This window comes from Nelusetta ayraudi, unplaced genomic scaffold, assembly GCF_046127955.1.
Source record: "Nelusetta ayraudi isolate G7.1 ecotype Tasmania unplaced genomic scaffold, CSIRO-AGI_Nayr_v1 ptg000021l, whole genome shotgun sequence".
Taxonomy (NCBI): Eukaryota; Metazoa; Chordata; class Actinopteri; order Tetraodontiformes; family Monacanthidae; genus Nelusetta; species Nelusetta ayraudi.
The window spans coordinates 1,835,745-1,847,500 of NW_027466071.1; the positions used below are offsets into that span (position 1 = coordinate 1,835,745).

An 11,756-nucleotide genomic window follows, 5' to 3' on the forward strand; every position below is an offset into this window, starting at 1 on the left:
ACATTTAATTGAAGTGCAGTTTTTGAACCAGCTACTGACACTAGCAGTCAAAAGTTTGGACGCACCTTCTCATGCAGTTTTTATTTTTTTTATCTTTACAACTTTCTACACTCCAGGTAGATACCGAAGACCATCAAATATATGAGAAAGATATGAGAAAGATATATGTAATTGTAATATGTAAATGTTTCCTGCCAGTCAAAATCTAAATGTAGTATGCATTATTTTTGATCATACGAACACCATTTCTAAAATTACCAATTCTAATCCCATGCAAATCCCTAATGCATCTTCCCTATTCCACCTAATCATTTAAGTTGCACTTGATTACTTAACTACTGTTTAGACAAAAACATCCCCAGAAAGGATTTGATGTGGGCTTTAAATGAGTGATATGTTCCTGGTTCCCGAGTGAGTTGCTAGTCTGCCGGATCAGAACATGGCCTTCAGCCCACATTTGTCCCTACTGTTCTATGGGTGCGTGAACATTTGCTCAAAGCCAGGGTCCCTCTTTTTCCTGCTTTGAAAGGACGTGCACTCTCTTCCCACAGAGAATATGTTTGCACGTCTACGTTAGTCATGTGCGCACACTTGTGACTTTTACCACCGGCTTCGTATGGTTTGTTTTGATAGGTCAGCCTCGCTAAAATCAGCTTTTGATGATAAATATTTCAGTCATGAATCGTCTGTTAAGTTGAGAACTCACACCACTCATCTGTAGACGTTTACATTGCAACATCTGACCACCGTAACGGTCCAAGAGCGTACGAGAGCTCCCCTAGTGGCTCATGTACTAACTGACCAACTGCATGCTTGAAAAATCCTACATCTGGAGTTTCTCTGCAAAATTTTCCCAACTAGTTGCCACAAACTTTTTAATGGGGCCACTCCTGCACTGAGGGTTTAGTTCTAATTAGTTCATTCACATTAGCTTTACTCAGCAACACTCTTTGCCTCTCTGGGTGACTTGTTTTCTAGGTGGAGTCACTGTTCACATTCACGGGTGCACCTGATTTACTGCACATCTCTAATTGGCCAATCACACAGCTGTAACCTACAGTAGCCATGCGAGTCGTGTTGGGCCTGTTGATGCCAGACAGGCTGATCTGAGCAAGCAGTGCAGCAAACATCCAGTCATGTCAGTATGGGTCAAAATCACTGACGATGGTTTCCAACACCTTGTTGAATCTATGATTAAAGGTCCAGTGTGTAAAATTTGACATGATTTAATTTTTTTTTTAAATTGGTGAAAGCTTAACATACTGCCCATAAATAATTAATAAGTACAATAAAAGTATTGAAAGGTTTTCCTACCCTTAGAATGGTTCTCTCTCTCTCTCTCACACACACACACACACACACACACATATATATATATATAATTATACATATATGCCATGTCTGCATCAAATAACAGATATTTCCCTTTTTCATTAATAATCGTCAATCCAGCTACACTTTTTTTCCCCACGCCTCGACGACAAAAATACCGCTTATTTTGGATAACGGAAAGCTCACTAAAAGTATTATATGAATATGAAGCTATTATATGATATAAATAATACATTTGCTGAATCGCCACATTCGGTCCTCAAACTTAAAATCAGCGTCGTCCCGAAGTATTCAAAATCCTGTGCGGCTGAACTTTTCTCCTATTTGAGCGCCACCTGCGGCAATCCCCCCCCCCCGCGCCCCCAATAATCAAGTACCGCGCGTAATCAGATCACAATCTGTTTGCGTTTGCGCGCGTGTCCCCCACCGCCGTGACCTCAAGCGCCAAGGTCAAGCAGGACCGCGGTGGGAGTTTGTTGACTCCCGACGCCGACACGAGCAACGTAGCCATTTAATCCGGTGCACAGGGGACAAGTCGAGAGGTGGAAAGTAATTGTGGGAACATTGTATAATGAGAGAGGGGGAGAAGATGTGTGTGTGTGTGGGGGTGGGGGGGGAGACGCGAGGCCCGGCTGATTGGAAAGATGGTGATTAGAGGGGGAGATGGCGGATGAGGGAAAGGGAGCGGGCTTGATGAGGAGGAAGGAAGAGAGGGAGGGAGGCTGCGAAGGAAGGAAGGAGGGAGGGAGGGAGGGAGGGAGGGAGGAAGGAAAAAAAAGAGGGAGGAGAGGCTTGGCAGCCTAGACAAATTCCTCCGGTGCTGATGAGAATGCTAATCCCTCCCCCCCGCCACCCCCCCTTCATCCCTCTCTCCTCTCTTCCATCCCCTCCCTCCGTCTGTCAGAGGCTGATGTGTTCATCTCAGCCATGTCCAGCTGCAGCGTGGACGTGCCTCTCTCTCAAGGGCCAGCCTGGCTGTGCACGCACGCACGCGTGTGTGTGTGTGTGTATGTGCGTGCGTGCTTTCAGAGTGTGGGGGCGTTTTTGCACGAGTGGGATCAGGCGTCGCGTCGCTCGATGGGAAAGCTTGCGTGTTTTGTTTTGTTGTTTTTGGGAGGGTTTTTTTTGTGCGTGCGCCCGTACGTGCACGGTCTCATCAATTAGAGTCGCTGCTGGAATTGAGCGAGAACATCTTTGCCGGCTCACAGCTCACCCACCCACACACACACACACACACACACACACACACACACACACACACACACACACGGAGAGAGCGAGAAAGAGAGGAGTCTGGACAGTCAAAAAAATATCACCAAAAAAAGCATTTGACAGATAGCTTTGCATCAGCGCCGGCTTTGCGTCCCAGATGGACGCGTCCCCTCGTGTTGTGTTCACTGCCTTGTTAAAGGGCTGCCGATTCGGTTAGTGCGCTAATGAAGCTGGGAACCCGAGACGCACGAGAACTCCAAACTCTGCCCGTGGACGGGTCGCCGCCGCCGCCGCCGCCGCCGCCGCCGCGGAGGAGGAGGAGGAGCAACGCCTCCAGCTGGCTCAGTGCACGTCTCCACCAGTGAGAACGTCGGGGGAAGTGATGTATTCAGGGACATCCAGGCATTTCCAAGTTTTTTCCCTCATAAAGTCGAACCTGACGACGTTTCCCAAAATCTATTGGTTTTATTAGATGGTTTGAAGAGACGCTGGGTGGGAGTTGTGTTGAAAAGGAATCTTAAAGGAAGGGCTGATGCTGATTTGGATTGAATAGTAAGTCTTTTTCAGCTGTTGTGTTTTCGTGCCGCCCACTGTTTTAGTTTGGTGTTGGCGTTTATGTCTTTCTGAGGGCAACATTACATTTGTTCCATGTATCTGGGCTCAGCAACCTGCAGTGGGCACACTCAACCGCTAGAGCACTCAACAGCCTCACTTTAATGTACGGTTACCAAAATAAAACATACTTAGCCCTCCGTTTACAGCCTCCTACAAAATAATCATGGTTGCAGCTTCCCGCTAATCTGGATGATGAAGCAGACAAGAACAGGGGAGCCATGAGACGGTCTCAGCTAACACTGAGGTGTCGGTTGTACTTTGCGACTTCACAAGTCAGGATTTGACTGGCAGGCGAGAGACACATATTGTCGTTTGTAGTTTGGAAACACGAGTAAAGTAAATTTTTCCCCTCTCTCTGTTACAGCAGCATTTCCTTAGAATGTGAGTTGGGATGTTTGGACGATAGCTAGATAGACAGATAGATAGATAGATAGATAGATAGATAGATAGATAGATAGAAACTTTATTAAACCCTTGAGGGAATTCCCTCAGGAAAATTACCAATGAAGTGATCTTTGACAAATCAAGCCCAGTTGCAAAAACATGTTGGCTGGATTTAACCACACACGAAGCCAGGCTTCCTGTTGAAGCAGCGTGTCCTCCTCCGGTGTGTCTGCAGTGTTCCTTTCCTCCTCCAGCAGCAGCGAGTGGACAAACTCACTCTGCTTTTTCTACACGACGTCAACCCTCCACTGATGCCGTGAGGCACTTGCACAGGGGCGTCCAGGTGGCCGTCGCTCGCATTGCTATTACCACTAAATCCTCCACGCCGGCCCTTTAAAGGCCACAGAGAGAAGCCCCTTGCCCCCCACCCTCCTCCTACGCCACCCCCCCCCCCACACACACACACACACACACACACACACCTCCACCCTACCAACCCCTCCTTCTGATTTTAATTTCAAACTTCCTCTGCCACTTCTCTTCAGCGTCTCTGTCCTTTCATCCCCTCTGCTTTTCCGCCTCCCTCTCTCCCTCTCTCCCTCCCTCCCTCCCTCACTCCCACCCTCTCCCGATGCTCTTTCGGCCCGTCTCGCTCTTCCCCCCTCCCGCCACCCCCACACCGCCCCTCCCTACCTCCCCCTCCTCCCTCGGTCTTCTCCGGCTGAAATAATGAGAGTGTAGCAGCGAGCTGTGGTGTGACGGGCCGATCGATGATCCAACAGGCAGAGACGGGCGGGGGGGAGGAGGAGGAAGAGGAGGAGGAGGAGGAGGAGGAAGGAGGTGGGGTGGTGAAGGGAAGGGACGGGGAGGGGAGACGGATGAGGATAAAAACCTGCAGACAGTCAGAGAGCAGAGAAAAATGGAACGGCGTGACGTTGCTGGACGAGAATTGTTGGTTGCATCACAGTTCCGGAGGAAGATTTCCAAAGGCGGACGGCCAAATTAATTGGAATCTATTTTTATAAGTAGCCAGATGAAGTGACACGCTTCATAAGTTAAAGCTCCTGCGAGTGTTTTGAGTTGTGACACTGACCTTTTTTTTTTTTATTGTGGGGAGTGTGTGTTGAACCTTGCGTGCGCAGGTTCAACACACATGGGAGGAGCAGCGCGCTGCCTCGTGGCGTCTCCCCGCCGAGCCGCCTCAATGTCGGGGTTTAACGCTCCTTTTCCTTCATCTCACTGCTGAAATTGCAATTTGAATGAATTTTAATCCGGCCTAACCGAGCCAATTTAGTGGAGCTTTCCCCACTCATCAGTCTCAAAGTCTCCCGGGGCTCGTCTTGGACCCGACAGTTGGTCAATAAGTAACTGCGGGATTCCGCCGGGGGATCAAGGAGAGCCAGAGGTGATGGGATCTGTTGACTGAGCATCACTTTGCAGAGGAGACAGGTGCACGGCGTCGCCTCCCAGGGCACGCTCCCAGCACTGCGGCTCTGCCCGTCCTGTTGTGGTGCCGTGGGAGAGGAAGCCAGTCTGAGCGCAGCGTTACTGCCGCGAACGCGGAGCCGCGTCGTGCAAAAGCTTTTACTTAAATCTCGGTCCGCATCTGTGTGATAATTGGCTAGCACTGCAGGGGGAAAACCATGGAATGCCATAATGCCATATGAGTTTCAGGGTGCGAATGTTGTTTATAGCACATTACAGTTTTGATTTCATTGCAGTATGAAATCAAAAGCTTTTTTCAAATTTTTTTTGAAGTGGCGGGCAAAGGCTCCGTCTGTCCTGCGTTTAAACCCCCAACAGCTAGATGGCAGTGTTGTAATATATCTGTTCTTATTTGATTCAATGAAAGTCCGCTCGGCAGAGGAAGAACCTGAACGTCACTGCAAAGAAAACCAGATGACTTAATACATCTGGACCCGTTTCAATGAGGCACTTGTTCCCTTCAGACCTCTGGATTGAGAAGCAAATGCTTGTTTTCATCCAGCCAAACATTCTACCCCTGGCTGTTTGTCTGGTTCTTGGATAAAGAAAATACCAAAATGTATAGTTTCAGACAATTGTGAATGTTGATGTTTTGTTTGCATTTTTCCTTTTTTGGAAAAAAAAAAAAGTGCCTTTGTTCTTTACTATCATGTAACACATACTTGAATATGAAAAGAAGAAAAAGGAAAAAAATTACAATGCAATGTAACATTAAGACAGGCATTTTGTAAAGGTAGGGAAGGCAAAGCGACTTTATTGTCATTATACACCAAACCTTACAACAAAATACGATATTGGAATATTTTTTATATATTTTTTTTTTATTGAATATTATAATTAAAATAATCTTGTCTTGCCACACTGGATGGATTTCAACACTTTAAACTTGCCTGCTGGCTTAAATATATTGCTACAAGGTATCAAGTCTGACTGCTCCCTACAGATGATATAATAATAATAATAATAATAATAATAATAATGATGATGATGATGATGATGATGATAATAATAATAATAATTTGCCATTGTGTGAAATGAACGCAGGGATACCGTCTGCCTCCCTGCCCAAAAATGATTTTTTTTTTTTTTTTTTTGGTACCTCTGCCCTCTCCAGGTCACCAGCACTGCCACCCTGGAGGGCAAAGGTCAGCTGAAGTTCACCTCAGGCAAGTGGAGTCCGCACCACAACTGCAGCCAGCTCGCCACAGCCAATGACACAGCCATACGGGGGTGGGACCTTCGTACCATGAGGTGAGCTCCTCTTCTTTTGTTTGTTTGTTTCTTTGTTTGTTTCAACCAGGGCAGGAGGAAAACTTTAGGGCAAAACAAGTTTTTTTTTTTTTTTTTCTTAAGTGCTTACACATTTTTTGGATGACCACCTTGCAATTTGAGTCAATGAGATATTGAGCGTGCGATATTACAGAACCACTGTTCCGTTGCATGAGAATTTAAGAAATAATGCGCTTTTATCGCATTGAGGATTTTCAAAAAGGTAGCATCCAGTATCCAGTAAGCTTCAGCACTAAGTCGCCTTTTTTTAACACTGCATGCACCTTCTCACACCTGAAACACGGCGAGGCCGGATTTAAAGCTGACAGTAACGAGTCGCAGCAGTTGCCAGAGCTTAACATTTTCAGCAGCTGTTTACACGTCCCTACAACATATTTCACTGCATTGCAAGTGAGGATGAAAAAAAAAATGCATTTAATGTGACACATTGAATGAAAATATTACAGATGAGTTCTGACATAACACCAACCCCCCTCGCCGCTCCTCATGTCTACTGCTGACAGTGAAGCTGAGACCTATTCTTTTTTTTTCCCCTTAAATATGATTTGGGTCAAAACGATCACAGGCAATGTTGTTTGAGCGCAGTACCAAGCATTCGCTTTGGTTGATCTTCAATCCAAGATGAAATATTTCTTAGATCCTTTGGAATTATAACTTGTATTGTCTACCAAACTTACAACGGTAGTGCCAACCGAACTGCACCGATCATATCGTATTTTGAAAGGGGACTAAATACAGTCAAAAGAAATTAGCATCACACCAAAGAAGTGTTTGGCACGCAACATGGATGTTGCTACAATGGATGGAAACTTGATTTGGAGAAAATCCGGATTTGAATCACCGGTAAAATGGGAAATAGAAGTTTTGTGCTATAATGGCACCATATTTTTTGTTGTTGTTGGTTTTAAAACATCTTGTATCCAAAAAAAAGAATTCTTCTGTCATTGATAGCAACATTGGCATCGTATCAAAAGATTTTGATGGAGGTATGAAAGTACCCCCCTTACATAAAAGAATTAAATACAAGTAAAAAATCCTCGATTTTGAGTGAATAAACCCTCCGCCGATTACATTCAAGCCGACCGATGCGAGCGCTTGTTCCTGCGACTTCAGCGGGGCAGCCATAGCTCAAGGCTTTCTGCTCGTGCAAGGCGCGACGGCTATACGTCAGCGCCCCACGGCGAGCTTCAGTGCAGCGCAGTGTTTAATTAAACCCTTGTCAGAGCCGGTCGAGAGCGAAGCGAAAACATGTTGTCCGCCGCGGAAAAAAGAAAACCCCTTCCACGGCCGCTCTTTGTTCTTCTCTGGCTGTGAAAATGCCGCCTGATTGCGGAGCTGCTACTTCAGCTTCCACGCCAGTCAGTTCCGGCCTCAGCCTCGGCTCCGGTTCTCCTTCCGTTCCGTCCGCTCCTGGACATCAAATCACCGTGAAGCCGAGTGAAAACGCTTTGCAACTGGAAGGTTTGAAGGCGGATGTGCAACATGTTTGGTATTGAAATGTTTCTGGTAGCGGTCAAGTTGAGCCCTGCTGAAAAATTCACAGTGAAAACGGTACAAACCAAAAAATCAAGTTGGGAATTTAGTAGAGCTCATTAGAAGTGTTTTTTTTTTTTATTTTATTTTAACATCAAAAAAGGTTTCATGGCTGTTGAACAACAACCCTCAATAAAAAAAAAAAGAATACGTCGTCCATGCCAACATCAGACTTCCACGTGATCTAATCAGTATCATTGATGAGTGTGTTTCAACTGTGAGAATGAGTGACAGCAGACCCAGGATGAATCAAAGTGTGGGATCCCCCACTGAACTTCCTCTTCATCCCACTCATCTCCTCTTTTCCGTGAATGTAACGACGCTCCTGCGTGACGAAGAGCGCCGCCGTCAACACAAATCCTCCGTCTCCACGGCCAGCGTGCGCGCCTGACGCGCGGTAACCCTGTCGCCGAGGGGCGGGGGTGGGTGTGTGGGTACGAGCGGCCCACCTCGGAGTCTCTCACCAGCCTGCGTCTCGTCGTCGTGCACGCGCTTGATAATCAGCCCCCCCTCCCCCTCTCAACCATCGCCGTGATAACGGCGGCGCAGCAGAGGAGACTGAGAGGGGGGCGTTGGTTGAAAGGGTGGTGGTGGTGGTGGTGGTGGAGGTAGGGATATATTCAGATGTGTATCACAGGCCCAGATAAGATAGTTGAATCACTGATATCGCTCTCTGTCAGCCCCCCGTAACAAATTATAGAGTTCCCGCGTGCTCCCTTTTTTCGGCCGTTCCCCCCTCTCCTCCCTCCCTCCCCCCGCTGTGCTATTTTGAAAGATGCAACAGTGCTGATTTGGCTGTCGGTACAAAGCCAAGGAGGGGGTGGCGGCGGCGGCGGCGGCGGCAGCGGCGCAGGGCTTGTTAGCAGAGACCACCGTCTCATGTCTAGTACCACGGATGACGCGCGGGAGGTTCTGTGCATTTTTCACCGCTCTCGGTTCCTTTACAATTTGCAGGCATGTTTGAAATGTTTGGGTTTTTTGTTTTGTAGCTGCCGCCGGTGTGCCGGCTGTACTTTCAGTCGCGTAACAGGGACTGTTGTCATTGCAGATGAAGAGACTCAACCTTGATTTTGCTGATTTTGCTGATTGTATGAACGTGTGGAGTTTTGTTGTTTGGGTTTTTCTGGCCAAATGCTGCACTTGCACTGTTCCATTCAGCTCAGAACCGGAGGCTTCAGCAAGATGACGTCCCTTTCAGCGCATCCTGAGTGCAAGAGTGCAATACACTAATTTGTATTCTCTTATTTTGTCTCATCAACGACAAACAACGTATTTTCCATTAGTTTGTGTCTCTCCGATGCAGCCAAACAACAAGCTCAGGCAAATATTTAATGACAGTAATCGGGTTTGAGTAATAATTTTCAGGGTGTGTGTGAAAACTTCCGCTACTGACTACATGTCGCGGTTCTAGATTCACACATATCATCTTAAAATAGGACAGAGTTGAATGTGACGAAATAGTGTTTGCAAAGCTTTGCAATGTTATCGGCTGATTCACTATGAATACGTTGAGATGGATAACTGACGATTGGAATATTAACCATCCCTGAGGAGGACCAAACAATAAAATCAATTAAATAACAATGACCCAACATTTTGGATCCCGTCTGCTCCTAACTCCTAATACTGACCGCTTGGTCTTTTCTTTTGGTTTTTCCCTGCGATTGAATCTTCAGCTCGGTGTGTTTTCGCCGACATTTTCCGCCTTTGAACGAGGACGCGGCTACGTCTGTGAGCGCGCCCGTTGTGCCTTTGTGTGTGTGTGTGTGTGTGTGTGTGTGTGCGCGTTTCTTTCTTCCCACGTGTGTTTGTGGACGTGCGCGCTTGTGTGTTCGTCCAGTTGGCGTGGCAGCTGCGCGATGGCAGCCCCTCTCAGCATGCTCCGCTGCCTCCTCGGACGACCTCTGAGGTGTCCCCTCGTGTCCCCACACACACACACACGCACACACGCACACACGCACACACACACACACACACCCTAGCCCTGGCATGAGCAAACTATGGCCCGGGGGCCAACTGCAGCCAGTTAAGCTTTTTAATCCGGCCCCGCTGGATAAGAAATTATACTCATAGTAATAAATAAGTCATAAAATAGCTCTATTCCATCCATTATTTCACTGTTTTCAGAGTTGTTTCAATAAAGAGCTGAGCACCGTGAGGCTGCAAACACAATGATTGTGTTGTATCTGCTCATTTTCAATTGACATTAAAGCAACATGTTTCCTACACATCCCCATCTCATATTTTTTCCTCCTATGAGATGGCTCATAGGAGGAAAAGGATGGCCCCCCCCCCCGGCACATTTCAGAACCCAGTGTGGCCCCACCAGCCCAGGCCTCTCCTCACCCCTCCTCCGTGAAACAAGGACGGGACAGAGAGCCCCCCCACCCCACCCCACCACCCCCACCCCCTCCCTCCGGTTGGTTATCTAACACCGCGGCGAGGCAGCTATAGCGCCGCGATCTGCGGGCAGCCGCGCCTTCCCAGACGTCGAGAGCTTAGGAAAAAAACAAAGATTAAACTGCTAATAAAACATATATGGGCCCGGGTCTGGTTTGTACTGATGTAATATGCAGCATTATGTAAATTATGGAGCGCTCGGCGTCGGTATTGAGGACAGGAAGCTGCGTTTCTGATGTAAAATTCTCACACAGTCTCACTTCTTCTGAGCACGCCTCTCCCTCCCCCTCTCTCTCTCCCTCTCTCTTTCTCCCCCTCTCTCTCTCTCTCTTTTATTTAATTTCTTCACTTTTTTTTTTATTTTACCTTGGCTCTTCCATTATTCAGAGCGTAATCCCTGTTGTACCGCGCGCTGCTGCTGTGATTTCTTTCTTTTTTTTTCCAGCCGTATTCCGTGCATGCTGTAAAGGTCGCGTGGTGCAACGGCGGTGTCAGAGGCCGCCTGGCAGCGTGTTGAAGGGTGGGGTGTTTTTTTTTTTTTTTTTGTTCTCCCTGTGACACAGGATGTCGCAAACGCAGCGTTGAAAGCTAGAGCGACGCACGAAGCAGTCGTTAGTCAGATGCGATGCAAAGCTGTTCAATATCCACCAAAGAAAGATTAGTCAAATATATCTGTGACATTGGTGTCACAATACTGTATTATTATTGTACTTTTACTTTATATGAAGACAAGCGCTCCTAAACACTGTATAATACATATACTGAGTGAGAAAAAGAAAAAAGTACACAAAACACAGATATACTTAACAACACATTTAAAACACGTACAGACGTCTATTTCAGTGCTTCCAGAGGTTTGACAATCTAACACACACACACACACACACACACACACACACACACACACACACACACACACACACAAAAATCGCATTCACAGCTTTTGTGCACAATCACAGCAGTTGCGCAGCAGCCCACTGGACCAATAAGAGTCATAGGATCTCTTGTGAAAACCGTGTATTTTTTTTACAGTCTTCCAATTCCACCCAGGCCGATATCATCATGCGGGCAGTGATTTAGAAATTTCACCATCTACTCGGCCGCTGCTCTTATTGATCGGGCACTTTTTCAAGCTTGGCGCGTCCCCCCCCCGCCCCCCCCCAAAATAAAAAAAAAAAACATCCTCCTCCAATCATTGGATAACCTTGTTTCTGACATTTCAGGAGGGGAGCAGGGACACGCGATGTCGAGAGACACTCTGTCGCTGCCGCCGCTTCAATTCGTGCCCTCACTCACAAACTTTTTTTTTTTTTGTAATTTTTGTTTTATTTATTTTATTATTTATTTTTTTTAAGCGTTCTGATCAATTTCGGACCTCAGGGGCGCCTCCAGCTTTTGAATAATCTCGGGCTCGCCGACAGGCACGCAGCACCTGCCACCCGCGGCGCATCATTGCGATGTGTGTGTGTGTGTGTGTGCGTGTGCGTGTGTTTGTGTGTGTGTGT

At 47.0% G+C, this 11,756-nt stretch overlaps 1 protein-coding gene across 1 annotated transcript in view; it reads left to right on the plus strand.

Moving 5' to 3' along the window:
• The window catches only part of eipr1 (EARP complex and GARP complex interacting protein 1), a 46,079-nt gene that overhangs the window by 19,622 nt on the left and 14,701 nt on the right, over positions 1-11,756 (plus strand). The window contains exon 6 of the mRNA XM_076027579.1: positions 6,143-6,279. Within this exon, the coding sequence (XP_075883694.1) occupies positions 6,143-6,279 (137 nt within the window). The remainder of the gene's footprint in view (positions 1-6,142; positions 6,280-11,756) is intronic.